A 27,587-nucleotide genomic window follows, 5' to 3' on the forward strand; every position below is an offset into this window, starting at 1 on the left:
AGAAGAGAAATTGGGCATCAGAGAGGAAAAGTGAGTCTCTCAAGGTCATGGAGGAAGTAGGTGCTAAAATTAATATTGCTTCTCTCAATTCTTAGTCCAGCAGCCTGTTCAGAAAACTCCAGCAAGTGACTTTGGGTAGCTGTCTATAAATAGCCAAGGACATTAGCTTCACTCAGGAGGTAGAGTAAAATTTCCTCTAATTTTTAAATTTCCTCTAATGGTTAGTCTGGAAATTCTTTCTCAAAATGTATTACCTGGTTTCTTCTTGTTTCCATACCTCTATCCTCTGACTTCCTGCTTCCACACACTATCCCCAGTTCCTCACCTGTAGTTGCCCAGGTAAACTCCATCAGGGTTGAGCATTGGGGCAATCTTGAAGACCAAATGTTCTCGTAGGACACGGGCAATTGGATGCTGACTTACGAGGAAGTCGATGATTCCTAGGGAGAGAGACATGCCTGGGTTAGCCTCAAATGGTTTCAAGGAGGAGGGGTACATTTTTCTTAGTCAAAAACAAAAAAAAAAAAAAACCAAAAAACCAAAACCAAAAAACAAAAACAAAAACAAACAAACAAACAAACAAAAAACCGATAAGAAGACCAGTGACTATTGGCTTCTGTTAGCTGTCTATGTGTGATTATGGATGTATTGGTATATGTCTAGGTGTTTCCCAATGGATTGTACAAATGTATCTCTGGTTCTTAGGGAAGGCAGCTCAAGACATATAGCATTGAGTCCTATGGACAAGAGGGAAAAACACTTCATGCAGAGCAAGCAAAGAGGATTTCCAAGCATTTGAACTGGGTCTTGGAGGGCCCTAGATAACATCAACAAACTCAGGAGGGCGCTCTTATCACATAAAAAAATGGTTGGGTCTTCCTGAAGTATTCTCTCTAATATCCTGGTGATGGGCTGCATCCATCCATAAGAAAGAGGTTAGAATGTAAACAGCTCTCAGACCCACCCCACCCTCTCTGTTCCGTGTGTCTACTTTACTGGAGACTTGAACATATAGTCAAAATACTGTTCTGACAATTCATGAAATTTGTGTAATGTTATAAAGTGACAGGAGTCTCCCAAATGTAGAAGGGGCATGTCTCCTGTTGGCTGAGAGAGTCTCTAAACTGGGCCCTTATAGGTCTTGACAGACAGGCATGAGGAAGACAGCAGGGTAACTAAGAGCAATTCATGTGCCCAGCAGCAGACACTTAGCTCTTGGAATGATAAATCACTTCAGAGAGCATCCCAAAGCTGCTGTGACCAGCAAGGGACATCTCAGGCTTTTCATTATGCCAGGCTGAGAATCCATGGGCAGCCGAGGGCCAGTTGGACATCATTTACTTCTCAACCGATGCTGCAGTGGACCAGATGCCCTAATTTATTTGTTGGTCCTCATATTAGAGTTGCAGCTTGCCAATAAACAGGCAGGGTAATGATGCCAGGCGCCCTTGTTAGGAGCTAATAATTGCTTAATCTGTCCGCTAATTGACCCTGGCTCCCGGGGCAGCCCTCCATCAAGGAGCCAGCCGTTGCTCAGGGCTGGGCTATGCTGCGTTAGAGAACGGCTTCTGGAAATGGAGGTGCTCACCTCCTTCACAGATGAGCAGATTAATTGAGCTGCCAATTAGACACCTAATAAAAGAATGAGAGAAAACAAAGCCAGACAGAGTAGGGCCATCCAGAGCTCACTTTTCAACATGGACTTGGGGCAATGAGAAGGTAAATTTTAGACTTATCTCTTAGCTCTAAGCTAGAATCAACCGAACAAGAATCCTTTCTACTCACCCTTCTTTATATTCCCTCAACCCACCAACTCCACACTTGCTAGGAATCAAACACAAGTCCTTCTGTTTGCAAGGCAAGCAATGTACTGCCTGATCCACTTCCCCAGACCACAACTGGTCATATCATAAGAGCAGAAAGAGTCATCAGATTCTCTCTTTCCTTTTCTCTCTCTCCCTCCCTCCCTTCCTCTCTCTCTCTCTCTCTCTCTCTCTCTCTCTCTCTCTCTCTCTCTCTCTCTCTCTCTCCCTCCCTTCCTCTCTCTCTCTCTCTTTCTCTCCCTTCCTCTGTTTATGGCTTGGTAGAATGAGTTCTAGAAGAAGACCAAGCTAAATTTCCCAGAGGTTTGATGAGACAAAGAAGGGCTAAGGAGGTTCTGAGTAAAGGCCCCCTTATGATGGTAGAGTAGCAGGAAGTGAAGCACAGTGAGAAGGAATGTCGGAGAAAAGAAACATGGAGAAGCAATGCCATGTCTGGGCATAGTCAAAAGCTCTACGTGAACAGAGTGAGCAGAGGTATCCAGGGAGCAGAAATGACCTAGGGACTTATATTTGAATCTTAGCTGATTTTTGGCTATAAGTGTTGAGAGCTTCCTCTGAACAGTTTTCTTATTTCAATGGAAGGATGCTTCCTAGTCTGTCGAATGAAGAGGGATGGCCTCCATCTCACTGGGAGAGACCAATAGTCTCTATGACACCAGTCTTAGCCATGACTTTGCCACGTCCTTTCCTTTAACAGATATCATCAAGATTGAGGAAAATAGGACAACAGGAAAGTGGGGGAGAGAAGGGAAGTGGCTGAAGATCTAAAATTAAAGTTAGGTGCAGAGACTCTTGCCTGATGTCAATCTCCAGCTAGCCAGGATGGGCTTTTCCAGCTGAGTCTTATGTTCAATCAAACCTTATCTTCATTGTCTTTATTTCTCTCAGAATGTGTGGCTCAGGACTTGGCCCGTGGTGGGTCTTAAGATATGCCTAGGGATGGAGCTAGAGAGATGGCTCAGTAGTAAGGGCACATATTGCTCTTGCAGAGGACATAGGTGTGGTTCCAAACACCCACATCAAGTGACTCATACCCTGCCTGAAATTCTAAAGGTAGGGACATTTGGTGCCTCTGGTTTCCATTGCCACCTTCACTCAGATGCACTCACTACACACACACACACACACACAAGTGTGGGCCTGTGTGTACCAGAGGTTTTCCACAGAGATCTGTGGCCCAGTCAGGTGTGCGTGAGAGTTCTGGCAAGGGGGAGGGAGTGCAAGCCGGGAGGGGAAGTCATTTCTGCTGCTTCTGCTGCTGCAGTTGGCTCCAGCTCTGTCTCTGTCATGCTGTCCCAGTTACTAGGTTATTCCGCACCAGTGAGGAGTGCAGTGGAGCTTCTCAGGAGAGCAGACTTCTTTCCAAGTGTTACAGCTCTTAGGACAGAAGCAGAGTACAACAAGTTCTCGCACACCTTTAATCTGGGTATGAGTCCTATATACAGTTTTGGGGTGGGTCAGGGTTTGACAACAGGTACTTCTTATTGGCTTTGTCTAAGAGCTTTGGGGGAACCTTATTTGCATGTGGGAGGGCTTGGTGCTTCTCCTATGTGACTAATGGTAACACACCTCTCTGCAGGGGGCTGTGGGCAGCTGTAGCCCCTGACAGGAGTCAAGGGCCCAGGGGGCGTGGCCAAACACCTGCCATGCCATGCAGGCAGAAGTCAGTGCCCACAGGGTCACCAGGGTTCAAGGCCTGTGCTCGACCAGGGACCAGGCTGTCTGTGTACAGCTCACTGCCCCACACACAAGTACCTAAAATTCTAAATAAGAAAACTAAATGTTCTTTATAAAGGAGTGAGAAAGAAATGCTTATTGATGGATCATTCCTTACAAAGCCTGAGATTAGTTGAACTGATAGCCACTCACTTTACAAAATGAGCATTATAAGATGAACACAATATTCTTGCAGTGTAGTCATACACAAGAAGATACAAGTCCACTCTTACTAGCCAGCCAAGGCCCGGATGAAAGCTTCATAGAGTAAGAAGAACCTAGACAAAGCTCTTGACCCAACCAAGGTTGGAGGAGGTTTGTGAGAAGGGGCTGGGGAGAAGAGGTCAGCAAGATGGATGAACAAGATGAAAGGCTCCAGGAAAGTAAAGAAATGCTTACAAGGCTTGGTGGCAAGAAAAACGATGACCTCCTTCAGACCACATAGTTCTTCATCTGGGGCTTAACTTCAGTGTTAAAAATGCAGATTTTCTAAAAACTGGACTCTCCAGGTTTGAGTCCTCCTCAGGAGCCACTCATTGCTGTGTAGCCTCACTCTCTCCATTCCTCAGTTTCCCCGGCAGTGAAAAATGAGAGATTAATAATTATTATGTGTTAGTACCAAGATTATGAATTGATACAAGCCATGTGTTTGGCATAGAGTAAATATGTACATGTGTTGTTTTAGTTATGGCTTTCAGTGTTTTACACATAGGTGGTGGGAAGGAATGAGAAACATGAGGGACAAATAGAAGCAAGCAAGGAGCCCAATAGTCCAAATACATATAGATATAGAGATATTATATATATGCATATATAATCTATCTCTCTATATATGTATATTTAATCTATCTATATATAGAGAGATATGATAGATAGATAGACAGACAGACAGACAGATAGACAGGTACACTGATACACAGATACATAGATACGTAGATGCTATCACTAGAGAATCACTGTAACATTTAAAGCGGTGAAGACACAGATCAATTCCTGACTTTGGAGAGCACCCCTAGCTACAGTGTACTGGAGGAAAAGAATAATGGTAGGTGAGAATCAGGCAGCCAGCCCAGGTAGATGTGTAGAAGGACCTCGAAGATATAAGGCACCTGGCAGTGACGAGTCAGGATCTGACATGCTGCTGACCAACAAGGGCTCTGGAGAGACCAAAGCCTAGAGCATCATGAGGATGCAGCCAGTGAATGCAGAGGTGAGGCTGCTGTCAAGTACATCTCCACTTTGTTCAAATCAATCAACCCTGCTGAAAATGACTTCCAAGGTCTGGAAGAATGTGACCTCAAAATAGAAACTGAGTCTAGAACAATAAGGAAAACTACCTTTCCTGAGTCTGCAATCTTGAGCGATCAAGGCTTGCCTGTGTGTCTGTCTGACTTCCCTCCAGGCTGAATGCCTTGGTGTCTGGCACAGTGATGGTGCTTAATAGATGACTGTGAAATGAGTGAAGTCAGACCCTCAATAACAACTGTGCACTCAGTATTTTAACTGATTTGCAATACTTCTGGCTCTATTTTACAGTCAGGGAAACAAAGTCAGAGAGTGTGACACCACATGTAGGATCCTAGATGAGATCTAGACCTAGTTCTGGTGGCTTTAAACTGGTGCTTTTTCTGTTATGCCAATATAGAAAGAACCAGATGACTGTTCGCATGTGTTTTAGAGAATTATTTACATCTGTGGGCATAATTTCCCTCTAGAGAGTTCTGTGTGAGGTTTATTGTTTCTGTTGTCTGCTTAGAGACAGCATCCTGGAATGAGGAGAGCCCAGACCCTCAGCAAGACAGCAGAGGTATCGCTGGGCCCAGGGTACCACATGCACAACAGAGGCCACTCCAGACCTTCCCTGACTGTGCTAAACCCACACTGCCATCAGTCAAGCTCATTGTCCTCAAATTATGGAATCATGGGGGTTCACAAAATTTAATTCTTCTGCCTTCATGCTAGGCTCTGCCTACATCACAGATGTAAAGTGAAAGCTCCATTTCTCTTGTGATGTAAGGCTAATTGGACCAGAGACAAAGAAGAGAAAGAATAAGGAGGAACAGATGTGGGAATAAAAGCAGAGCCAGGGAGGACAAATAGTAGGAAATTTTAGGTTGTGCTGGGTCCTGATGGCTGGTGGTATTGGTGGCTGAGAAAGGGTTATGTGAGAGCTTGTGTGTATACTTGTGCACCAGTCACATAGATGCACACATGCCTCTTTGTGTGTGTGTATGTGTGTGTGTGTGTGTGTGTGTGTGTGTGTGTGTGTGTACAAGCCTTCTTCCCTTCTCTTCTTTTCCTGACAAAGTAATCCTGACAAAGTGATTTCTTGAGAGGACCAGTTCTTCATTTACACACACACACACACACACACACACACACACACACACACACACACACACTAGCTAGCCCTTAGTTGGAGGGAATTTTGGCAGGAAGCAGCAAGATCCAGGTCAGGAACACCATTCCACCACTAACTTGCTAGGTGATGTTCAGTGTGTCCACTCACTTCTCTGGAAAACAGGGATAGTAGCTACCCATAGTGAGGGGAATTTCAAACAGATATTATCCCCAATTCTGAGGTAAAGATACAGAGGTTCAGAGAGCAGAAGCCTTGAAGAAGGTACTCTAATGAGCAGGCAGAAGTATTAGGACTCAAACCCAAGTCTGTTTAATTCCAAACCTCAGCCATGTTTATTGCCCTCCACAGTGAGGCATGCCTTTCTGGCAGAAGTATTGGTAAAGATGGGCTCCTCAATTCTATGAGAGGGTCTGAAGGGGACAGAGAGCTCCTCATACGAAGATTCCTTTTTGAATTGAGAAAATGCCAACAGTCTCAGGGAGTTTCGGAAAGAGGCACTGCCTCAACCAGGGGTCAGAGACCAAGATCTAGGTCTGATTCTGGTCAACTTTCCAACTTATAGTAGAGGATCCAGGTGAAGGGGATTCAGGTCAGGACTTCCCCAGGACATAAAGGCAGAGCAGGACACAGAGCTCTGGAGCCATTGAGGGCAGGTTCATAGTGAGGGGTAGAAAAATCAGGCAATCAATGCTAATCAGAAAAAATAATAAAAAAAAAAAAAAAAAGAAAAGAAAAACCAGGCAATCGATGCTAATCAGAGAGCCTGGAACCTACAAAGTAGCCCATTAATGCTCCCTCGCACCTCCCCACTGCTGACATTTCCTTAACTCTATGTTCCAGAGGCTGTTCTAGATGGGCGGGGCTGTTAGCTAGACTAGTCTTTATATCAACCCCCTGAGGCAGAATTCCTAGCGTTTCCTTTTGAGATAATGAAGCTGAAGTACAGGAAGGTTCTGTGACATTCTCAAGGTCATGGTGTAATAAGTGTTTGTGCTGAGATTCAATTTCTCCGTCTACTAAGAGGCCTACTAAGGCTTCACACACCCTGCCACAGGGCAGCATGGGAGCACCCTTGTTCTCTCAAATTGTTCTGTTCTGTACTCTCAAAGTACAGAATGAGGAGAGCCTGGGCTCACGGGGGCCACAGATGAAGTGTAGTGATGGAAGAGTGACCCACGGTCAACCACACAGTCTTCAGAAAGCCTAAACTCTGTCATCTTTAACGCAACCCATTCCAGATATCTGTGACGACAGAACTCCACTATACTCCCAGAAGCAGGTGCAGTAGCAGCTCGCCAGTGAGAACTATGGTCCCAGCCAGATGGAGAGAACCAGGCTTCTAGGTCTGTTTCCTGCTCAAGGTCACCACTGAGCCAGCGAATGGAGAAGAAAAGAGGATCTCAGACACTATCCCTCCAGGCATCAGACCTGCATTTCCCTGAAGCCAGGGTGACTGGGGAAAGGTACTAAGCCTCAGACTCTGACTATGGAAAATAAATCTTTAGCTCTACCCTATGGGGCTTGACTCAGGCTGTCCCCATGGAATACAAACCCAAAGTAGGCAGAAAAGCAGGGGTAATGATGCCTGCCTTGTTCTGCCCCAAGAAAAGATGAATTGCTGTATGTCTCAAGGGACAGATGCTGAGGTAGGGAAAGACAGGAAGCTCAAGCTGGAGGTGGATTCCATTGTTATGAATGAGTAGTAGTATTACCTCAAGTAAGCTACCTTAGTTCTCAGAGCCTCCACATCCCTGCCTGAAAAGTGTATACACCGCCTGTGGGGTGGTCATAATTCTGTGTTTCTTCCAGATATAAAACTCGACCTTCTAGCATCTCTCTGACTCAAGTGGAACAGGGAAGCAGGTACAGACAGGGAATCTGGCCCGACCCAAGGTCAAAGCCCCTCTTTGCTGCTTCCTGGCTGTGTGACCTTGAGCACTTTCTGAACTCAGTTTTAGCAACCCAGAGCCAACACAGCTTTTGTTTCTCACAACAGGCTCAGATAAAGAACAGGATAATATGGTTTTACAGATGTGGAAAGTGCCCATTGGAGAGCCAGTCTTAAACCTTAAATATCTCATGCTTAAATGGGAAAGACATGTGCATAGATGACATAATGAATCAGAGTAGTAAAGGGCTTTTATTGACGATGCTAATTTTCAGATCTCCAACGTAAGCAGAAAGCAGAGGGCTGGAGGGAGTGTGTTATGGAGGTCCGTGGTGGGGCACTTAAAATAAACTGTAAAAGACAGGAAGTGTTTGCAAAGTGTCAAAGATGTGACTTCCACGGCAGAGGAGTGGTGGGGGCAAGGACTAGGTGAGAGAAGACTAGCGCTCTGCAATTAATCTGTGTGGGGTTGCGTTGTTATGACGATGAGACCAGAGAGCCTAGCAAGAGCCAGACCCTGGTGGGCTGTGGACACCATACTGGGGAGGCTGGAGCTTATCTTGAGAAAACAGTGAGCAGGCACTCATGAATTCTACCAAGAAGCAAATATGTATCTGAAAGCCTCCAGGTCAGCACTTAGTGAACCAAGTCAGTGCCATCCAAGATTCTCGCTCAGGAAAGGGAGCACCCGAGGTTCTCTTTTGCAAAAAGGGATGGCGACCTTCTGTGTCACTCACAGATATGGTGGGCACCGGGCTTTGATTTCCCAGAGATGAAGATCTTGATGGCAAGACTCACTGCCTTTTTGCAAGCAAGGGCAAAGCAGTTTCCTTCCATCAGCTGGGGGAACAGATCTGCTGCCAAGTTTAGTAACTGACAGATGGTTTGGAGTAAAGGGGTAGGCAGACCCAGGAGAGGCTGGGGAAGGTTATTGCAAGGACAGTGCTGGGGGATCAAAAGTGAGAATGTGAAGGAGTAAGCTGTAGTGACTGGGGCCCAGCCATGCCACTCGACAAGCTGCTGGACCCTGAGCCAGTCACATCCTCTCTCGAGACTCTGTCTCATCAGAAAAAGAGAGGGCGGCAATCATAGGTAAACAACATGGGAAGACTGCGATCAGGAAAATGAAACCCACATTTATATGCACAGTGCTTGAGCGTTGGGAAAGTAGATTACTACTTCATCTTCTCGGGGTTCCCATGGGAGGGGGGAGGTGGCACCTGTCAAGTGCCTGCTATGTGCTAGGCATAAGACTAGGTGTTGTGTTTACATTCATCTCCTGCCAGCTTCTTAATGCTGTCCTGGATAGTTCTGTTAGCTTCATTTTACATTTGAGGGAACTGATGCAGGGTTGTAAGGAGGTAATCTGGCCAATATTTGACCTCAGGGTTGTCTGAATCCAAGTCTCTGTATACTTTACCGCATCCCATTGCCCTTGACCTGTATGACCTTCAGAAGCTTTCTAAAACCTCCTCTAGCCACCTGCTCATCTCGAGATCGAAATGAGACAAATTATTTCCCCAAATTTCAGTTTCTTCATGTCAAAACATAGCTAATGTTAATTTCTGTGACATAGAAAATTAATATAATTACAATAAACTACACCTAAAATATATGAAATGTTTAGAATAGTATTTAGTATATGTACAATATACTACTTTACATGAGAGGTACAAATGAAACTGGGCACAGCTACTATGGAGTCTGAAGCTGAAGGATTGCAAGCTTGAGGCCTTACTGGCCTAGGTAGTAAGTTCAAGGCCAGCCCCAGCAACTTAAAGAGGTCCTGTCTCAAACTAAACCTTTCTTTTAAAAGTTTAGGGCTGAAGCTGGGTGGTAGAGTGTTTGCCTAGCATAGGTAAGGCCCTAGGTTCAATCTCCAGGTCTTTGAGGAAAAGAATGCAATATTGGCACGAATGTGAGATAGTAAGGCTGGTGGCATCACAAAGTTGAATATTCCTAAGAAAAATTGGGGGGAACCCAGAAGAGCTGAGAGTACACATATCCTATGACCCAGCACTTGTAAGTCTGTGACATTCACCCTAGGTAAGAGTTTATATGTGCACACTGGTGATGTGAATAAGGTATTTGTCCACATACACATTACAGTGTAAGAATATTTGAAATAGCATTGTTTTCAAGAAAAATATATTGTGAACAACTTAATTATTCATCACCAGGGGAGTAGGTAAGTAAATTGAGCTACAGACAGATATGGAATATAATACAGTGAGGAAAAGCATGCGAACTGGGGCATTACTCACCCACATGGACATCAAGCAGAAAGCAAGCCTCGGTGGATATAGAATGATGGCAGTTGTGCAAAGGTCAAGAACAGACAAACTAAGACATACATTGTTTAAGGATGCTCACGAATACAGTTAAACTTAAGGATGGAAATGACAAACCACAAAAATCAAGGTCATGGTTATCTACGGAAGGGAGGGAGGTTGGGTCACTGAATCGAAAAGGAGTGGGTAATGTCTGCAGCTGCAAAGGAGTGGGTAATTGTCTACTTCTTAAACTGCTGGGTACCATACACTCGTTGTGTTTATAGATTATTTATTAACTATATCCACATTTGTGATGATACCTGATTAATTACCTTCTATAGATGAAATATTTGGCAATACATTTAAATGCAATTATAACATAATCCACCAAAGCAGAGAAATTATCTTACTGTTGGATGTCTGAGGCAAACACTTTCTCTTTCATAGTAGGTATTTTGTAAAATTTTGTTGAGTGAATGATTGAATTAAGTGAGTGAGTTGACAATATCCCCGTTTCATAATCCCTCTACCCCAATACACATCTAGCTTGAGCCAGACTTGCTGCCAATTGCTCAGGACAAAGAAAGCTGGAGAGTGTGGTGATCTCATTGTCATTCTTCATATAAAACAACGAGAGAATTCCCCTCAGCCCCTCTTGATCACTTACCTACCCATCCAGTCATCTGTTCTTCCATGAGTACACTCACTAATAAGCATTTATCATGTAAAAACTGAGTGGATGTCAGCCTGAGAACTGAGGTGAGCTGCCATGGTAGATAAAGACTTTGCCTGTAACCTCACTGCCTTGAAGGTCATCACAGTACAGGACATCTGTGAGGTCCCAAGCTTACCTTGGCACACAAATGAAGATGGTGTTTCCCCTGGGTGGACTCGCCCTGTGATGAATATCACCTTCTTTTCTGACCCTTCACGGAGATTCTCTGTAAGAAATAAGTGGAAAGTCACCATGGATAGCAAGCTGAGACGAGACATTGGTATATGGGAAGCAGACAGCTGAAGAATAGGTTGGATGAATGCTTTGTTTTTATCTTTGTTTTAATCATTGGGTTAGAACCATTAAGGACCAGCCATTGTTGACTAATTATCTTTCCATCTATTTAATATTAAAAGACTGCACATCTTTTTCTTTGTGTAACTTAGAATATTACATTAATATGTAATATTTACAACCATCTAAGAAAGCCATCAGTGATGCTGAATCCCAAGGCCATGGACTTTGCCTCCAGGCAGTTGTATATCTTTCTGAGTTTCAGTGTTCTTAACTATACATGAGAAGAATTATACCTGCTTAATTTGGTTGTGATAATGTAACAAGGCTACACATTGCATAGTACTAAGCAAACATCTAGTAAACAATGGAATAAAAGGTAGCTATTTATAATAATAATAGTAGCACCTGCCATTTAATTAACCTGCTTTGTGCCAGATATATTTTATACATATTTATAATCTTTAGAGCAATGAGTAGTCCATGCTCCTGTTCTAGAGGCAGAGATTAAAGTTCTTCAAAGTTATGTAATGTGTTCAAGGTCATATAGTTAATAAGTGATAACATATAAAATTAGATTTCAGGCTTTTGCTTTGATAGTAAAGAAGTAAGAGGGACCAGATTCCTTTTACACTGAGCACCTAGAAAATTAGGTCTTTGCATGTGGTTTAATAGTAGAACTCTGGTCTAGCATATGTAAGGCCCTGGGGTTGACTCCTAGCATTGGGAAAATAACAAGAAAACATCAAAAAACTAAATAAAATATACAGAACAACCACTTTTAGATACTGCATAAGGAACTAGAGGCAGAACCCGAATACCCAGGAAGAAAGGAGACAAACAAGGTGGTCTCATGGTTGCCCTGGCTTTTTTTTTTTTTTTTTGATGGTTTATCCCACAATGAAAACCAGGGTGTGCTATCCCGAGCATACCATAGAAATCTCACTGAGATTAAAGGTTAGCAGGTATCTGTTGTGATGCTGTGAAAAGGCTCAGAAAATTCCAGTAGAGAAAAAGAGTTCCAGAAATCTATAAGGAGCCCTCTTGAGTCTTTGTTAGATCCCAAACTTTGTGCTTACAAAGGGTGAAGCTTCAAGTTATAATTTGGACCTAGAGTATGTTGAAGACTTAGCCCCAGGCCTATGCTGCCTTTGGAAGATGGGAGACCCTTAAGCCAGTAAGGTCTAGGGGAGACAAGTTGGGTTTTTTAAGGCTATGTTTTTTAATGTTAGGGCTCCAGACCCAAACTCTCTATGCTTTGTCCCCTAGATTACATGAAGCAGTACATGGAGCTTCTGACTCCAAAGAATATGTTCTTTTTGATTATGCAAGAAGAGTAAGAACTCAAAAAGGCTTAATGGTAGGACTAAATTACTCTAGACAAATCAGAACAAGGCTGTAAAACCATCAGAAAAGAACAAGACGGAGGAAAAAGAAACTTAACTACTTGATATATGGAACCCAACTCTTAGGAAAGGAAGACAACAAAATTCACTCAGCAATGTATATACTATATAGAAATATAGGATCTGAATCAGACTGTAATATATTTCTGCTGCTACAGAAATTTAGCCTGTATAATAAAGCTCAACCATCATAAAAAAGTATTTAACACACAAAAGTACATAAACAAACACACAGTAGCCAAGCTAACACTCCTAATGGGGAAGGGATACTCAGATATTGGTAGAAGAGTTGATTGTCACACAACACAACATAACAACAACCAGAAGGAAATTTAGGAAGAAAAAGAAAAAAATGTATTAAAGGAACCCTATCTGTGTTAAAGGATGGAGAGAGGGCACATAAATAATCAACAGGCATTCTCTTAAAATGCTGGCAATAGGTCGTTTTTAATGTGGTTCATCATCACAGCAGATACACTAATGTCAGGCATGAGAAATAAAAGTATTGACTCTTGAAGGCAAAGAGATGGCTCATCAGTTAAGAGCAGGATCTAGGCTTGGTTCCTAGAATTCACATGTTGAAATGAATACCAGTTGTAACTCTAGTTCTAGAGGATCTTATGCCCTCTTGAGGCTCCTGCAGGTCCTTCATGTATAGGTTGCACATACATACAGCAGGTAAAACTCCTATACACATAAAAAATAATATAAAACAAAACAAAAAACCCAAAAACCAAGAAAACTCTATTGTCCTAAAGCTGGGTGTGGTGGTATCACAGCACTCAGAAGACAGACGCATGGATCTCTGTGAGTTCAAATGCAGCCTGATCTATGTAATGAGTTCTGGGACTGCCAGGGTACATAGAACAACCCTTCCTCAAAACAAAACAAAACAAAACAAAACAAAACAAAACAAAACAAAACAAAACAAAACAAAACAAAACCAAACCAAAAACAAACAAATGAATTAATTAATAAAAGTTTTGTCTTAAAGACTTGTGGTTTGTTTGTTCCACTGGGGTGACCAGCAAGCACACGGGGCTTTCAACTCTCTGGAAGTCAGCAGAAACATATTGGACCATTGTATATGAGAACTTCTTATCCTCGCTGGACATTTTTGAGGAAGGAAAATACATTTATATCCTCAAAGAAGAGTTAAATACTTGTACATTTCCTGAACAGAATATAAGCTACTACAGGGAGAAAAATAATGTCTACTGATAAATATCTAATATTTTTCCCATAAGCCTGTTTGGAATGGGTACCCAGGAACTGATTGCTAAATTAATAAGTGAAACTAGCTGTATAGATATTTATATTTACAGATATAAAGAAGTTTCGACACAGGTTATTTCATTTAAATCATCATGGTGCTCTTGTGACAATAGGTGTGCTCACGGCACAGGTAAGAGGTCTGTGGCCCACAGAAGGAATGGTCACACCCAAGGTCAGGCTGCTAGCAGTTAAGCCTCATCTCTGAGCCGGAGGCCTTTCTTTACCCTGTCTGCCTTCTGGATCCACTAACATTATACAGTCCTGCATCTGCTGCATTTCCATCTGCAATGTACACAAGAGACTTTGGTTTCATTTTTTATTGCTGATGGAAATTGAACTACTGTCTTAGTATTTATATTGCTTTTTCATTTAAAACGGTTTAATTCTCCACCCCAAACACTTTTAAAAATTGTTACCTAATACTGACCCCATCTATCCCAACAGTCCAGAAATGATGAATAACATTACTGAGGCCCTCAGTGAAGGCTAACTTTATAGATGCCTCCCCTGACCCAGTAGCAACTCAATTGCATTCTACATTTCTGCTGACCACGGGGAAAGACAAACCAGGCATTCTATTTGCACACTAATTTTACTGAGCCCCTGTGACTTCATAAAATGATAACGTGGGGCTAATAAAAATCAAGCCTCTCTGGCACTAATATAAGCAAATGTTGATGCAGGCAGGTAACAAATTGCTTTGTCATTTAGGAGGCCATAAAAGAGCATTATAATCATCTTTAGGCAAAATGGATGGGTCGCCTTTGCTTAGCTTTTAGCTTTCATTTGCAGAATCAATTTAAGGTAATGTAGCAACTCTGAGGTGGTGTGACATGGGGCTGTCCTCATCCTTCCTGTCACCAAATCCCCAGACTCATGTATGCAAAGACAATTAAACATATTCTTGGTTGAGGCAGAAGGGATGAAGAAGGATGTATCTTGAACAAAGCCAAGATGGAACAGAATGCAAACAATGAGAACAAGAATAATCCACAGGGGATGGTGAAAACAGAGAACTCAAGGAGGCCATCATGTTCAAGGACACAAGAACACAGTGTGTTTTGTACAACATTCCTGACTCATGTGTACATGTGCACATATGCATGCATGTGCACACATGAAGATGCATGAGCACAAGCCCCCATGCAGAGAGAGACACACACACACAGAGGGAGAGAGAGAGAGAGAGAGAGAGAGAGAGAGAGAGAGAGAGAGAGAGAGAGAGAGAGAGAGAGAGAGAGAGTCAGAGACAGAAAGACCCGAGGAGAGGGAGGGCTTGTCATTATAGCCCATATTACCCCCAAACCTTTATTCATAAAATTGGATACCCAATCTGGTGACCAGGTACTAGCGATTATTTGTCTCATTTTACAGAAAAATAAAGCCCAAAAGATTTAGTGGCCTAACCTTGTCTTTATAGCTAATGACTAAGTGGCAAAGTCAGATCCTAACTCAGGAAAAAACAAAACAAACAAACAAAAAAAAACCTGTGTTCCTAATCTCCATGCTACCCTATAAAGGACATTAACACAATTCCATTCTGAGAGCAGTTAGGCAATATTTAATGGATATCTATTCTGTGTCAAATATTTTACATGCCTAATCACATTTGATTATCACAATCATCCAATGGAGCCTCTTCCTATTATTTTATTATTTCATCCCTTACTTATAGGTTAGGAAATCAAGATCTAGAAACATTGTCTGGACTAAATTTGCAAATGTGGGAGCCAGTATTAGACCTGAGGTATTTATGAATCTCTCATTAGTAGTTCTTAACTACTACATTGGATTGACTCTTGGAAGTCAAATAGGGTTTTTGGGTTGATTTCATTATTATGACCATTGATTTGTTGCTATTGCCTTTGGTTTCAGATTTTTCAAGAAAGTATCATGGTATAGCTAGCTTAGAACTCCCCAGATAGTTCAAATTTCCTGTTCTCCTGCATTGGCCTACCAAGTGCTGAGTTATAGATGTGTGCCACCGTGCCCAGACCCCATCAATTCTTTGTTAATCTCCACTAACAAGATGTGACTTTTAGCTTCAGAGTGCACTAGGCTGAAACAGTTGCATCTAAAAAATGTAATACCAGCTGGCGATTGAGTCTTTGGGTTGACCCTAACTGAGACTTTGTGAGGCACTGTGACAGGAAACTTGGTAAGGCTGCATGAGTTCAGAAACCCTGACACCTCATACATGAGGACCGTAGGCATTTCACCTACCCTGGACCAGATTCCTGGCCTAGAACAGGTGACCACAGCTCCCCACATAAAGAAAGTGACTAAGAATGTGACTAGTGGTCACATAGCTCAAAACAGAGTACTACATGTTAATGAAGTATCTAGATGGGCCCTGAGGGTTTAAGTCAACAAAATCACCTTCACAGACATTTCTTACAAAAGGTATTTAATCTCTGGTCCACCCTGAGGAAGTAGTATGCACCTATTCTCCCTGATAAACAATCAATAAATAGTTTGGAGCCAAGGGCTGTCTCCCATAATCAAGAACTGCTGTTGGGGGAAGCCTTCATTACCCAGCCCCCTCCATTCCTGACTCCCCACGATTTCCTGAAGTGTCTGGATGCCCGGGTGTTAAGGAACCTTTGGTTCTAGGTTCATCCTTCCAGGCCCGTTGGGCGTCCTCTGTTCCCGACTCTATGTGGTTTTCAGTGGTGACTGGACACCTGGGAGTTAGGGGACCCCAACTTTGGCCCCAGTCTGAGTCAATTCTCACTCAGGCAAAGGTCTCCATCTTAGGCTGCATTTCCCACCCTCTGAATGGTGTATTGTCGCTTCCTGAAAGCCCAGCACATGATGAGGAAAATGCAGTCTAGCATCCTGAATTTCGTCTGCCAAGCAGAATTCACACACACTGGTGGTGAGGAGGAACACAGAATATGGAGCCTGAAGAGGCTATCTTATCTGGCCAGGCAGGACTTCCAGTGGAGGGAATGGGGACACCAACCCACCCACAAAACCTTTGAACCAATATTTGTACTGTCTACGAGAAGAAGAGGGATAAAGATGGAGCAGAATTTGAGGGAATAGCCAACCAATGACTAACCCAACTTGAGACCCATTCCACAGGAGAGAGCCAACCCCTAACACTATTAATGATACTTTGCTATTCTTGCAGACAGGAGCCTACCATAACTGTCTTCCAATAGACTTCATCCAGCAGAAGATGGAAACAGATGCAGAAACCCACAGCCAAACAACTGGTAAAGCTTGGGGAATCTTGTAGAAGAGTGGGAGGAAGGGATGAGGGAGCTGGATAGTCAAGGATAAGACGTACAGAGTAAACTAACTATGGGGCTATGGGCTCACAGAGATTGAACCACCAACCAAAGAGTATGCATGGGCTGGACCTAGGCTCTTTACACATATGTAGCAGATGTGCAGTTTGGCCCTCATGTGGACCTCCTAATAACTGGAACAAGGGACTGTCTCTGAGTGTCTTGTAGGCCTTTGGATCCCTTTCGCATAGCTGAGCTGCCTTGTCTGGCCTCGATGGGAGAAGGATGCACTTAGTCTTGGTATGACTTGAAGTACCATGGTGGGTGGGTATAAATCCAGATCGCTCCTTCTCTGAAGAAAAGGGGAGGTGGGAGGTGTAAAGGTGGGGCTTGGAGGAGAGAAGGGAGGGGGCTGTGATCAGGCTATAAAGTGAATAAATAAACAAATTAATGGAGAAAATGGAACACTATAATGAAATAATACAATACTTTAATATTTGGCTGTAAAAGGACCATCGTATTGGGTATGTTTGCTTACCACTCACTTCTTGGAAAACCAGAGGTGGTGTCACAAACATGCTTAGGTAGTTCATAGAGAGGATCACATGGTGAGAATAGCCAAGAGGAAATTATGTCTGAGTGCATTTGGAAGGATATTTTAGTCTCAGGTGACTGTAGCCTTGACTAAAACCTCCCTGTTTTCTCACGAGAGAACCCCAGCCGGAATGACCCACTAAATGTTCCCATATTGTTGACCCACAGAAACCAAGAGAGAATAAATGCTTGCTGTTTTAAGTCATGCTAGCAAAAGCCTTGCCAGTCCATCCTGCAGCCTTCAATGTGGGCTTTCTATAATGCCCACAGAAACATGCCACTCCCCCTGCTTAAGGCTTCATCAACTTTCTGTTGTCTTCAGCACAAGTCCAGCTTCATTGACCCGGCTCTCATCTCTGGCACATAATGGCCACAGGCTCTGACCTCAGTTAGCCCTAGAAGTCTTCCACTCATGGCATGCTCTCTCACACATCCACTCTGGGCACATGTTTTCTTCCCTGCCTTGAATGCCAGCCTCTGTCGAGTCTGTCTGGGTTCCTCCTACTCAGCCTTCAAGATTCAATTTGGATGCACCTGCTCTGAGAAGGAAAAGAAAGGAAACTTAAGTTCACCAGGGACTTGGCTCTGTCTTCTTTGGTGTTAATGGTTAATGTTGTATTTTATCTGATTTTATCAGTACAATACATGTCAGGGTGAAGATAATGTGAAAATATCACTGTTGGTGACAATGAAAATAGAACAGGAGCAGAGAATCACAGTAAGAACATGATCAAGATGTAGAATTGTTTCTGTGTAATTCTATGAGAAAAGGTAGGTGTGGGGGGCATGCATCCAGCTTTCTTGGAGAAAGTGGCAAGACAGTAAATACATTCAGGCAACCATGTGACTCTATTTAATCTGAGATACTCAGGGGTACCTCAGCTGTGCTGCCTAGAAGCTGATTTCTTCACAAGGGAAGAGCTGGATGAGGGAGAGTGGACAAGACATCGTTCCTGGGTCAAGCAGAACACCAAACTTCCCTGCACTCTGAGTCTTTGGACAAACTCCCTCTTATGAACCTGAGTTCTCCCAAGTGTAAAATGGGAGTGATATCTAGGTCACAAGACAAGCCTCAAATAAGTGGCTTCATGTCCGTTTTTAAGTGATGATTCCCATAATAACAGGTGTTATTCATTGCGTGACAAGCACAGGATGGGGGTCATCAGCAACATAGCCACCTTTAACTATGTAATTTTGCTATGGGGCACTGAGCTGGGCTATTAGCAGCATCCATCCATCCATCCATCCATCCATCCATCCATCCATCCATACCCTCCCTCTCCCCCAACAGCTGACGATAAAAAATATCCTCAGATATTATCACTAAATGCACCATGTTTCCTTGGAGGCAAAATTGGACCTGGTTGAGAACCAATCCCTTACAAGAATTCAAGAGGAAATAATCTAGTAGCATTATATGGACTGCACAGACTGAACTGACTCATACATGACTTTAAGCAATGCCTTGGGAGTTCTGGGCTGAAGGGCCATTCCCAATGGAGGAGGCAAGAGAGCTAACTCTAAGTTTTTTAATAAGGGATGCTCCATGTGGCAGGGACAGGACCTGGTGGAGGTTGAGGATTTGTTCCAAGGAGAGTCTCAGCTATGAGCTGTCAGCCACCAGTACTCTGGGGACTGAGGGCCTGAATAACACACACACACACACACACACACACACACACACACACACACACACACCAGGTTAGCTTTTTAGGCAAGGTGGTTGGGCAGATGAGGCAGAACTGAGACCCTAAAGACTTGAATGTCGAGGGCCATGGGCCTTCTTTTACTGTTAAATTTAGCACATGCTGACCACATGTCAGGCCTTGGTCCCCGAGGACATAGAAAAACATTAGATACTGTTCGTATCAATATGGAGCTCACCTACCAGGGAAGGATGTTCAAGCCTAGTTCTGGGGCTACAGACTTGTACTCGAGAGCAGGAAAGCTCAACTCGAGTCAGGCTCTGTGTGCTTACATGATCTTGAATTCTGGGATCTTTTATTTCCTGCCCTGAAACCTGCAGATACTATGGGTCTTCACTTTATAAGGGCCTTGTAAGAATTAAATAGAATGGTCCATCAGATGTATGCACAAAACCTGATCCTACTAAGTATTCAAATCTGATACCTGACAACCAAACCACTTGATCCAGCTGCCTTGTCTTACAAGTGTGAAGACTGAAGTCAATGGGCAGTCCATGACAAGACAGCCAGGATTTAGCCTGTTTTCTTCACAGTGTGTATGCTCAGCACCTAGTACAGACTTGATAAATAACGCTTTAGATAGTTGTAGAAATGGCCCTGCCTTTTGGTTGAGTGACTTGTCAGCACTCAGTGCTCAGCATTTGGGGGCTACCACTCCAGGCCCTAGGGAATTCCTGGCTAGAATCAGTTGCAGGCTTATTTGTAAATGTAAATTGAATCACACTGTGTACCCTTTAGCAACAAGGGCAAAGAAAACAATTTCCCAGGGAAAAGAGGGCCAGGGGATGTGAGAGCTAGGATGAAAGTGGAAGACAATGTGTTCTAATCAAACTTGATAAATATGTAAATTAAAGCAGCTAAACAGTTGGCTTTGACAAATGACTTCTCAGTAATGGATTTTTCCACAGTGAAAGGCGAGAGTTCAGCCTGCCTGTTAGTCACAGTAAGAGCCCTCTCTTGCTTTCTCAGCAGTGTGGGAGGATGGGACAGCTACTGAGGTGCTCTGTGGCACAGGAGGGAATAGCTTCTTTTGTGATTTTTAGGAGTAGACGCCATTCCTAAGCATCAGCTAGGCTGGGTACTGCTGCCATCAGCCCTGCCGGAGAGGTGAGAGCCCCTGTCCCTTAAATGAAAAGTCAGAAAAGGGCCACCCTCACTAGATTCCAGAACCTAAGGTCATCTCATGATCAAAGCAACCTTTGGTCAACCTATATTCAGTTCTTCTGATGCTCTTACAGTCTTAAGGTTGTTGTTGGTTTTTTGGTTTTTTTCTTTCTCCCCTCCCAGGGCCTGGCAGCATAGAAATGTCAGGAAAGGTCTATGCTGTAGCTCAATATACAGATCGAGCAGACCTCTCCTTATGCCTTCACTCAGCTCATTCCAGCTACCAAGTAAGTTACATGACTGAAGGTTCAACGCAGAGCTTCTCATCCCAGCACAAGACAATTGTCTTCTTAAGAGGTTGATTTTGGAGCTGGAGATATTCTGTGTTAATAATGAACCTGAGTAACTGTGATGACAGCTGACAGTCAGGTGAGAGGAAAAGGTGAACAGCAGGTTTGGAGCAGTGCTGTGTTGTCAAGCACATCATATCCTCTGTGGTCCAAGTCTCCCTAGGCTCCTAGGAACTGTACTGCAAGGCTAAACACATTATCCAGGAAAACTTGGGTAGCAAGAGTTAGCGTTAGGAGTTTATTTTCCTGTGTGTATGTGTGTGGTATGCATTTATCTGTGTTCACATGTATGTGTGCATATGTATGTGTCTGTCTGTCTGTCTGTCTGTCTGTCTCTCTCTCTCTCTCTCTCTCTCTCTCTGTGTGTGTGTGTGTGTGTGTGTGTGTGTGTGTGTGTGTGTCTTCCTTCATTGATCTCCACTGTATTTATTGAGGCAGGGTCTCTCCCTGAACCAGAAGCATGTCTACATAGCCAGCTTGCTCAGGGAATCTCTTATCTCTATCTCCAGTGCAGCTAGACTTATAGGGTGTCGCCACACCCATCCAGCCTTTACATGGGTTCTGCAGATTCAAAGGCGAGTCTTCACACTCATAGAGAAAGAATTTTTAGCCACCAAGCCATCTCCCCAGCTCAGAGTTGGAATCAGATTTGACTCTTCCCATCCCTCCCTGAAGATCTAGTTTCTGAAACCTTGACAGAGAAAAGTTCATTCTCCAGCTATGCTACATTAAAAGAGACATCATTCTGGACCTCGTGTGTGCAGGCACACACATGCATCTGCTTCTCTCTCAGACTTCCACAAATACCTGAGTTTTTATAGAAAATGTTACAAGAATGGAAGTGCAGACGGAAATTCAAGTTCAATGGTTTACAGCCTTGGAAAGACACTATTAATATAATTTCCCCAAGCAGAGAAGCAATATATGTGAGCGTTCCAGTGCTCGAGGAGAAGTTTAGAGGAGGGCAAGAAGTAACACGATCCCTGCTGGAGCAGATCTGCCTGCCTGATGCTAGAGGAATTTAGATTGGAGGAGTGTTCTTTCTGTCCTATTGAGATCTTCATTGACTTGTATAAAAATACTACTTTCGATCTCAAATCCCCACTGGCATCTTTATATAAGCACGGAAAATGCTACTGGGCTTTGGAGATTTCATTTAATGAAGGAAAAGTATTTCTATTAAAGAGTATAATTTTTTTCTCTCTCTCTCAACACAACATCTTCAGAGGAGTGAGGGAAACCGAATTGTTCTGGGCTCTAAGAAAATAAATCAGCCAATGCTTTGCGTAGCACAGGAGGAGGAAGAGCAGACTATAGACAGAGAGAATTGCAGTGACCAGAAAAGCAAAGGTCCAGAATAGACACAAGTGGGAAGACTGCTAAAAATCCAGCGCCCTGTGCCCCTGACTTTCCAGGTCAAGAGCAGTTTTGCTCACTGGGGAGTTGTTCCTGTTTCCCCTCCCCTGACACTGCCTGGTCCCTTGCCCATGTACTACAGTAGTTTGTGAGACTCTCCTGCCTCCTGCAATCCATTCCTAAGACTGTGAGACTCTCTTGCCTCCTGCATTCCATTCCTAAGAAGCTGTTCTGGCTGGCCAGGCAATCGTGGGGGTTGGGTGGGGGCTTGCTTTGAATAAACAGGGACTAACCAGGCTTCTCTCTTTCCCCATGCAGTGGTCTCCTGGTCACTGCCCACTCGTACTTCTTTCTTTCTTTTCTCTTCTCTGCTTTTCGTGGTTCCCTTAAGAACATTAGCTGTATTAGAACCGGGGTGGGGGTAGGGGGGTGGTTCCCTTTCTAGCTGCTGTGAACTCAAGTATAAAACAGCAGCCATCATATTCACAGACTGACTCCATATTAATGGAGTCAGCAGATTATAGCCAAAGGTTGTTGAATGGAATGAGCTAGGGAGGGGCAGCACCAAGGAACATCAGTGGTTGGAGAGAGCAAATCAAAGGAGGACATGTAACTAGTTGATAGTAAGAAAAAAGTCAGGCCCTAGAAAGTCCTATGAGTGCTGTAGCCTGAGTTCTCCCTGGCCCCAGGCTCTCGGTTAACTCTAAGGAGGCAAATATATGGTTGGGGGGGGGTATAATCAAACCTTTAGTGTAACCATGTCTGATACCCAATGTGGTTCAATCATTCCCCAACTATATGGAAACTGTAAGAGAGCACCTTCTGAATACCTCAGTCTCTTCTCCAGTAAGATGAGAGTAATAGCAACATGCATGCTATTGTGCATTGTGAGAGCTAAATTGGCTAACACACCAAAAACCAACAGTATTTGTCGCATGGTAAACCCTCCGTGAACCTTGGCTCTCAGCAGGCATTTCTTCAGCTCCTAAGCATTCCCAACCTGGGAAGATGCCCCCATGCCATCAGTCACAGCCCCATTCTCCCTTCATTCCTCAGCAATCCCTGTTGCAGCAATTTCTGGCAGAAGAGTCATTTGCTCCCCCCGCCCCACCCCCCTTTCTCCTTTGGTGACTCTGAGTTTATGGGGCAGGAGCTGTCTTCTCCTTCATCTTTTCCTGGCATTCATTTCCTTTGTCTGAGACAGAGAAGGGCATTTTGATACTGTTGTTTTGATGTGAGAGTTTTGAAATGACTACATTTAAATGTAAAATTTGTTTTTGAAAATTACAAGGTACTGTGTGAAACAGACCCTTACACCCACTGCATGGCTGATGTCACTGTCCTTCATCTTGCCAATTCTTCACTGTCCTAGCCTCCTGCATTCCCGGCCCTGACCCCTACAGCCTGCCATAGAGGAGTTCTGGTCCCTCCCTTCTTCTCTCCTTCCTGAGACCCTGTGCCAGAAAGAGAGATAAGGGATGTCTTGCTAAGATAAGAAGAGCTGGCCTGAAATGTCTCCCTGGCATATTATTTGGTAATGATTTTTTTAAGCCAACAATGTAATGGTTTGTTTTCACAGCTGTGTCAAAATGTCCCTGTATCAAAATAGCTACGCTGGAGCAGCTGCTTCAGTGTGGCTGAAACAAAAGGGCCATGTCAGTATGATATGAACTTTGCACAAGAAACCACCTTGCATGGGGCAAGCCTAAATCACATTTCTAATGCACAATAGTGGGGGTTGATTAATAAGCAATCAGCTACACTCGATGCCAACTCTCCCTGTGGTAATAACTTTGGGTTCCAGGGAGGATGTTTCTACTGCTGTAAGGATCCCAGGTGTTAAGGATGCTGCTGATATCATACAGTGACATAGGTGATGAGTTGAGCTGAGTGAAGTCTAATTAACAGCAAGATTTCTAGAGGTAGTGCCTTGAATAAGGTCTCCTAGTAAAGTGAGTTTTATGTTAAATCGGGAACTTGGCACTGCTTCTAATTTTTAACTAAAATAGAGTTATATCATTTCCTACTTCCTCCCCTCCCTCCAATCTCTCCCATGCTCCCCTCTATCAAATTCACTTATTATTGATACATATGTATTATAAACACAGGCTACTCAGTCCATTTAGTTAATTATATGCATATTGTTAAGGGCTGACCACTTGAGATTGCATGAACATTTGGAGCACTCATCTCTCTCTCTCTCTCTCAACAGTTTTTAATTGTGTATAGATCTTCATCTATGGATAGGGTCCTGTGAGATTCTCCCCATTAGCATATCAACTGGTGTTGTCATTATTGGGGTCTTATTTAAACCGCCGTATTATTGATACTCACAGGTGTAGCTTCCAGGTCATTTCTAGAAGACACCATCTTGCTGCAGACTTCCTAGTCCTATGGTTCTTACAATCTTTCTACCCCCTCTTCCAATGTGCCCTGAGCCCAAGGTATAGGAGTCCTGTCGTGGATGTGTCAGGTGGGGCTAGGCAACCCCAGTCACTTTTTCTCTGCATTTTGACTGGTTGTTGCTTTATGCAATGGTTGCCATGTTCTGCAACAGCAAAGGCTTGATAAGGACTGAGAGCACACTTACAGGGCAGCTTCAGGAAAGCATTTAGAATGCAGGTAGGGATTATACTGGCTTAGAAAAATGACAGTAGTAGGTTCTCCTCTGAGGTCTGTGACTATTGGTTGTTGTTGTCTGTGTTTACATTGCAAAGCCATGGTTTCCTTAATGCTTAGTGGGCCCTATGTCCAGTTAGACAGCCATTGGTTACTGTCAAGATATTAGCGCCATTACTGCACCTTTAGGGATATCTTGCCATGCTAGTCAGTGCTATAGCTCACAGGTGTCAGGACTAAGGAGGACAATTAATGTTCTCTTCCTGGGCAGCTTGCATAGCACCATCCTGTATTATTAAAGTCAGTCCTTGGGGTGGAGGCTTTGGAGTCAGATCCAGCTCAGTTCATCCAAGTCATGTGGTCAAGTATATGGTATCTTTACCAATAGGGACTCACCTTCAACTTTTAGAAACAACTATGCTGTCACTGAATCTTGACCATTTTCATCCTGTTCCCCGAATTCTGGGTCTTGGTGTTACTACTGGGTTCATAGCTCAAATTTTGCAGAACACAGCAGAAACCACAGCATGATTCTAGAGCCTGCTATCAAACATGGGCTTAGCTAAGACTTGTGTAAAAAAAAGCATGCATGCACATGTACACACACACACACACACACATGTATAAACATATGTAAATATTGATACCCATAAGGTTATCATTTATATGTAATATGACTGGGGGGAGGGACTCAAGAAAATGAAATTCCCGTGTTCAGTCACTATAAGGAACCATATCAACTGCTACCTGAGGCCAGGTACTGGGTCTGGTTTCATCATCTGTAGTGAAAAACATAAAACAAGATGGTCCTTCCCTCAGTTCCCTCTAGTTGTTACAGCATGACACAGGAAGACCTCAGAAGTGGCCAGATTGGTCAGAAGAGGGGAGAACATGAGGATAAATAGACAAGAAATCATGCTTTCATCAAGCAGACAATTTCCCACCATTGTCCCTTCCTAGAAACAGGGAAAAAAAACATACTTAGGATAATGGGGTGCTGCTTTCCCAGGGCACTCACACACAGAGCAGATCTATTGGATTTAAAGCAGAAATATAAGCCATGTGCATGAGGCGATGGAGAAAGGTATTGTTCAAAGGAAGAGGATTAATGTATTTGCTATGAGAACAACACACACACATGCTAGCCCTGGGGGCAGGGGAGCATTGTAGCTCAGCTTTTGCTGTGTTTTAGGCACGTGTGACAAGCAGAGAAGAAGGTTCCACCCTGCATTCAGAGGAATGAAGTTCCCATTCCATCCTGCCATCAGGTTAGCCTGAGTAATGGACCCCAGGCCACACAGCTGGCAAACAGCTGTTCCAGGGTGGGAACCAGGAAGCCTGACCCAAATCCTGCATTATTTTCCTTCCATTTTGTCCCTTCCTCAGACCTATGTCCTTGGAATATCACACTCAGTCATAGCAAAGAGCTGGGGGATGGAGGTGGGGCCGGTAATAGCCACAATTCAGACACATATTCACTCCTAGATATTAGAAGACCCCCCATCTGTTGTAGTCATTGGTGTGGCTGATACCCCTCAGTTCTAGAGTATCAAAGCTGACCTGTTGAGTGCTAGTATGTAAGTATAGCAATACAGAGTGGGAACTGTAAAGCTACCAGGAGAGACTGGGTCCCTAGGACATGGTTCTTAGCTGATCCCTTGAACACACACAAATGAAGCAGGTGATCAGGTGGCAACAAGGGTGCTATGTCAGGAGTTCTGAGAGACCTGGTCTGTCTGTGTTAGAACAGGGCTGCCTGGTAGTACCAGAATAGCCAGGTCTGCTCCATATACCCAGCATCTAGTGACTGGTTACTTGTTAGGTGAGCACGCTGGTTGGCCACAGCCATGGGACCTGATTTAACTCATCCTTTGTTCCCTTCATTCCTGCCCAGTGTCTCCTGATGACACTCACTTGCTTTTCTCTTCAGTGCTTACTTTGAGCCTGTCACACATCTGACAGTGGCAAGACCAGGCTGGGAGTTACAAAAGGATCAAATTACCCCAGCAGGACACATCCCTTCATGCCAGGGATTGAGATGAGAACATCACCAACCAGGGAAAAAACCAAATAAATTAAAAAACTCTTCCCCTCCATTTCCATTCCTAAGACCTGCCATGCACTGACCCTAAGCATTTCAGGTGGCAAGATGACAATCCCAGTCCTGATCTCTGGCAACTTGTCAACCTGACACCAGGTGGCATTGTTACCACTGAAAACAGGTTTGTTCTTTAGATGTGAGGGCTGAGAAAAGTCCATAGACAGAGAGTTAAGTAAAGGCAGTATGGGGTTGGTGGCAGATACCAAGCTGGACAGCCCAGAGAAGCTAAGAGTGTCCCCAAGCCTCAAGGCTATAACCTTGACTCCACCTGCTGCAGGGTGAGCTGGCCCTGGAAGACTGAGATCTCTGAGTGTGTCTGCCTCTCCAGCAACTACCTCTAGCAGGAGGTGGAGACTTCCTTCTGAATGGAGCTAATGTGTCAGCCACAAGGTATGAATGTCCACTTGCTTACCCATCTTCAGCAAGCCCACATTCTCCACCCACATTCCTCTGAAGTGTCCTTTCAAAGTCCTCCTCTTTAAGGCAAGTGTAGGAGTTCCAGGCATCCATTTGCATTTTCAATTCTAGAAATCATTAATATTTTACAACAGCCAGCACTAAGGCTTATTAACCCACTTACATACAGTCTCTACCTGTTACTGTTAGAGGGAATCTTTCTACATAAGAGCTAATTGAACATGGGATGATCCCCTAGCTTCTGTAGAAGCTCTGCTGTTAACCTCCAGACTTCTCAGTCTAGTTGAGATGTATTTATATAGGCAATAAGAATTCTGAGTACAGGGAGGAAGGAAGGAAGGAAGGAAGGAAG

At 43.7% G+C, this 27,587-nt stretch overlaps 1 protein-coding gene across 4 annotated transcripts in view; it reads right to left on the minus strand.

The window, feature by feature from the left end:
* Positions 1-27,587, minus strand: part of LOC110293190 (AGBL carboxypeptidase 4) — a 1,191,022-nt gene that overhangs the window by 119,049 nt on the left and 1,044,386 nt on the right. For all 4 annotated transcript variants that reach the window (XM_029476352.2, XM_085839081.1, XM_021161009.2 and 1 more), the window contains exons 7-8: positions 10,914-11,003; positions 326-440 (exon numbers count right to left, since the gene is read on the minus strand). In XM_029476352.2, the coding sequence (XP_029332212.1) occupies positions 326-440; positions 10,914-11,003 (205 nt within the window). The remainder of the gene's footprint in view (positions 1-325; positions 441-10,913; positions 11,004-27,587) is intronic.

The sequence above is a fragment of the Mus caroli genome, unplaced genomic scaffold, assembly GCF_978045245.1.
Source record: "Mus caroli unplaced genomic scaffold, Mus_caroli_1 scaffold_6, whole genome shotgun sequence".
Taxonomy (NCBI): Eukaryota; Metazoa; Chordata; class Mammalia; order Rodentia; family Muridae; genus Mus; species Mus caroli.